Source organism: Nicotiana tomentosiformis, chromosome 12, assembly GCF_000390325.3.
Source record: "Nicotiana tomentosiformis chromosome 12, ASM39032v3, whole genome shotgun sequence".
In the NCBI taxonomy this organism is placed as follows: Eukaryota; Viridiplantae; Streptophyta; class Magnoliopsida; order Solanales; family Solanaceae; genus Nicotiana; species Nicotiana tomentosiformis.
In genome coordinates, this window is record NC_090823.1 from 103,925,089 (window position 1) to 103,929,461 (window position 4,373).

General features: G+C 47.2%; 1 protein-coding gene across 1 annotated transcript; it reads left to right on the forward strand.

The window, feature by feature from the left end:
• Nucleotides 1-464: 464 nt before the first annotated feature.
• On the forward strand, nucleotides 465-848 carry LOC138903156 (uncharacterized). The gene has a single exon (XM_070191076.1). The coding sequence runs from the start codon at nucleotides 465-467 to the stop codon at nucleotides 846-848; it is 384 nt and encodes a 127-aa protein (XP_070047177.1).
• The last annotated feature ends 3,525 nt before the right edge of the window (nucleotides 849-4,373 follow it).

Genomic DNA, 4,373 nt, shown 5'->3' on the forward strand with positions numbered 1-4,373 from the left:
TCTCAAGATGGGGAGGTACTTATACCCCCGCTGCCCGTACTCCAGAGCAGGCGATGCAGGGACTTTAGACACCGGAGGTGCTACCAGCCCAGCCGATTGTAGTTGCTCAGGCCCTGGTGGTCCCTGTTATGACGAATGATGAGTAGAGAAGGCTTTATAGATTTGAGAGGCTTTGGCCTCCATCATTTAGCGTTGTTGAGTCGTAGGATGCCCAGGGTTTCTTGGACAAGTGCCAGCGAATGCTTCGTACAACAGGTATTCTAGAGATCGGTGGGGTCTCGTTCACTACTTTTCAGCTTTCTGGGGCTGCCTTCAGATGGTAGGAGGCTTATAAAAGGCACAGGTCGGTCGGTGCAACACCACTTTCATGGTAGGAGTTCTCTGTTCTCTTCTTGGATAAGTTCGTGCTGCAGTCTCGTATGGAGGAGCTACGCAAATAGTTTGTGCAGCTTTGACAAGATGACATGTCTGTGACCCATTACGAGATGAGGTTTTCTGAGTTAGCTCGTCACATAGTTTGGTTGGTTCCCACTGATAGGGAGAGGATAATGAGGTTCATTGATGGCCTCACGTATCAGCTGTCATTGCTTATGACTAGGAAGATGGTATCGGGTGCTACTTTTGACGAGGTGGTTGAGGTTTCTCGGCAGATAGAGATGGTCTGTAGCCAGGAGCGTGGTGAAAGGGAGTACAAGAAGCCTCGAGGTTTATGGAGTTTCAATGGTGTACCTTCTAGGGGGCAGTCCTATCAGAGCAGGGGTCGTCCTTATATGCCCGCTCAGACGACTCGTCCAGCTCATCGTGGCATATCAGCTAGCCACGGTTCTTACAGTGCTCATTCAGGCTAGTCTTCATTTAGTGCACTACCAGCGCAGAGTTCTCACCATGCCTCGTCCGCTCAGGCTTCTACATGTAGTTCCTCGGGTTATCCGGAGCAGCAGTTCCATCACCGTAGGGGTTGTTTCGAGTACAGAGACTTTGGTCATATCAAGAGAGATTGACCTAGGTTGTTGAGTGGGGGCTCCATAGCAGAGTTCTCGGCCGATGGCACTAGCACCAGTAGTTATGCCACCAACTCAGCTAGCTCGGGGTGGGGCCCAGGTAGCTAGAGGCTGCCCTAGAGGAGGAGGCCGATCAGGGGCGGTCAAGCCCGATTCTATGAGATCCCTTCCAGACCAGATGTTGTTGCCTCCGATGCAGTGATCACAGGTATTATCTCAGTATGCCACAAGGATGCCTCTGCATTATTTGACCTTGGTTTTACTTATTCATATGTATCATCGTAATGTGCTAATTATCTGGATATGCCCCGTAAGTCCTTAGTTTCATCTGTTCGTGTATCTACGCCAGTGGGCAATACTATTATTGTGTACTGTGTATATCGGTGGTGTGTAGTGACTATTGGCGGATTGAAGACTAGAGTTGATCTCGTATTGCTTAGTATGGTGGACTACAATGTGATCTTGGGTATGGCTTAGTTGTCTCCATGTCATGCTGTTCTGGATTGTCATGCTAAGACTATGACGTCGACGATGCTGGGGTTGCCAAGGATCGAGTGGAGAGGTTCTCTAGACTATGTTCCCAGCAGAGTGACTTCATATTTGAAGTCCCAACAGATGGTTGGGAAGGGTTTCTTATCTTATTTGGCCTTTGTGAGGGATATTGGAGCTGATACTCCTGCTATTGATTCTGTCCCGGTGGTGCGAGATTTTCCAGATGTATTTCCTGCAGACCTGCCGGGCATGCCGCCGACAGGGATATTGATTTTGGTATTGACTTAGAGTCAGGAACTCAGCCCATTTCTATTCCACCGTATTGTATGACACCAACTAAGTTGAAGGAATTGAAGGAGAAGCTTCAGGAACTCCTTGATAAGGGGTTTATTAGGCCTAGTGTGTCGCCTTGGGGTGATCCTGACTTGTTTGTAAAGAAGAAGGATGGTTATATGCGAATGTGTATTGATTATCACCAGTTGAACAAGGTTACAATGAAGAACAGGTATCTATTGCCACGTATTGATGACCTATTTGATCAGCTTTAGGGTGCCAGGGTGTTCTCTAAGATCGACTTGCGTTCAGGCTATCATCAGTTGAAGATTCGGGAGCCAGATATCCCAAAGACTACTTTCAGGACTCGGTATGGTCATTACGAGTTCCTTTTGATGTCTTTTGTGCTGACCAACAACCCATCAGCATTCATGCACTTGATGAACAGTGTATTTCGGCCCTATCTTGACTCCTTCATCATTGTGTTTATTGACGACATTCTGGTGTACTCCCGGATCTAGGAGGATCATGAGCAGCACCTGAGGACTGTGCTCTAGACCTTGAGAGAATAGAAGTTGTACGCAAAATTTTCGAAGTGTGATTTCTGGCTAGATTCAGTTTCATTTTTGGGCCATGTGGTATCGAGTGAGGGGATCAAGGTAGATCCGAAGAAGATTGAAGTAGTGCAGAGTTTACCCAGACCATCCTCAGCTATGGAGATCCAGAGTTTTCTTGGCTTGGCAGGGTATTACCGTCGATTTGTAGAGGGTTTCTTATCTGTTGCAACACCTATGACCAGATTGACCCAGAAGGGTGCTCTATTCAGGTGGACCGAGGATTGTGAGGAGAGACTTCAAAAGCTCAAGACTGCCTTGACTACATCCCCAGTGTTGGTGTTACCTACTGGTTAAAGGTCCTATACGGTATATTGTCATACGTCACACATTGGTCTCAGCACGGTATTGATGCAGGACGATAGGGTGATTGCATACGCGTCTCTACAACTGAAGGTGCATAAGAAGAACTATCATGTCCACGACCTCGAGTTAGCAGGTAATTGTTCATGCCTTGAAGATCTAGCGGCACTATTTGTATGGTGTCCCTTGTGAGGTTTTCACCGATCACCGGAGTCTACAATATCTATTTAAATAGAAGGATCTTAACTTGCAGCAACAGAGATGGTTGGAGATACTTAAGGATTATGATATCAACATCCTCTATCATCCCGGAAAGGCCAATGTAGTGGTTGATGCCTTAAGTCGCAAGGCTGAGGGTTTGGGGAGTTTAGCATATCTACTAGTAGCAGAGAGGCCTTTAGCCTTGGATGTTCAGGCCTTGGCCAACCAGTTTGTTAGATTGGATGTTTCCGAGACGAGCAGAGTTTTAGCTTATGTGGTTTCTCAATCCTCTTTATATGATCGCATCAGAGAGTGCCATTACGATGACGCTCATTTTCTTGTCCTTAAGGACACAGTTCAGCATGGTGATGCCAGAGATGTTACTATTGGGGATGATGGGGTATTGAGAATGCAGGGTCAGATTTGTGTGCCTAATGTGGATGGGCTACGTGATTTGATTCTTGAGGAGGCCCACAGTTCGCTATATTCCATTCATCCGGGTGCCGCGAAGATGTACCAGGACTTGAGGCAGCATTATTGGTGGAGAAGAATGAAGAATGATATAGTAGAATTTGTAGCTCGGTGCCTCAACTTTCAGCAGGTAAAGTATGAGCATCAGAGACCGAGCGGATTACTTCAGAGGTTAGAGATTCCAGAGTGGAAATGGGAGCGGATCGCCATGGATTTTGTAGTTTGGCTCCCACAGACTTCAAGGAAGTTCGATGCTATTTGGGTGGTTGTGGATCGACTGACTAAGTCCGCGCACTTCATTCCAGTTGGGACTACGTATTCTTCAGAGCGGTTGGCTGAGATTTAAATTCGAGAGATTGTTCGCCTCCACGGCATGCCAGTGTCCATCATTTCAGATCGGGGCATGTAGTTCACATCGTAGTTTTGGAGAGTCGTGCAGTGAGAGTTGGGTACACGGGTTGAGTTGAGCACAACGTTTCACCCTCAGATGGACGGACAATCCAAGCACACTATTCAGATATTGGAGGATATGCTACGCGCTTGTGTCATTGATTTTGGGGGTTCTTGGGATCGGTTTCTGCCACTCGCGGAGTTTGCCTACAACAACAGCTACCAGTCAAGCATTCGGATGGCTTTGTATGAGGATTTATATGGGATACGGTGAAGATCTTCGGTGGTTGGTTTGAGCATGGGGAGGATAGGCTATTGGGTACTAACTTGGTCTAGGATGCTTTGGACAAGGTTAAGATGATTCAGGAGCGGCTTCGCACGCCACAGTCTAGACATAAGAGTTATGCCGACAGGAAGGTCCGTGATATTGCTTACATAGTTGGGAGAAGGTACTGCTCAAGGTTTCACCCATGAAGGGTGTTATGAGGTTCGGGAAGAAGGGCAAGTTGAGCCCTCGGTATATTGGGTCGTTCAAGGTACTTCAGAGGATTGGGGAGACGGCTTACAAGTTTACCTTTCCACCTAGTTTGTCGAGTGTGCATCCAGTATTTCATGTTTCTATGCTCCG

Bases quoted from the DNA above. Each gene is read 5' to 3' on its own strand.
- LOC138903156 (XM_070191076.1), top strand. From the start codon at position 465: ATGTCTGTGACCCATTACGAGATGAGGTTTTCTGAGTTAGCTCGTCAC.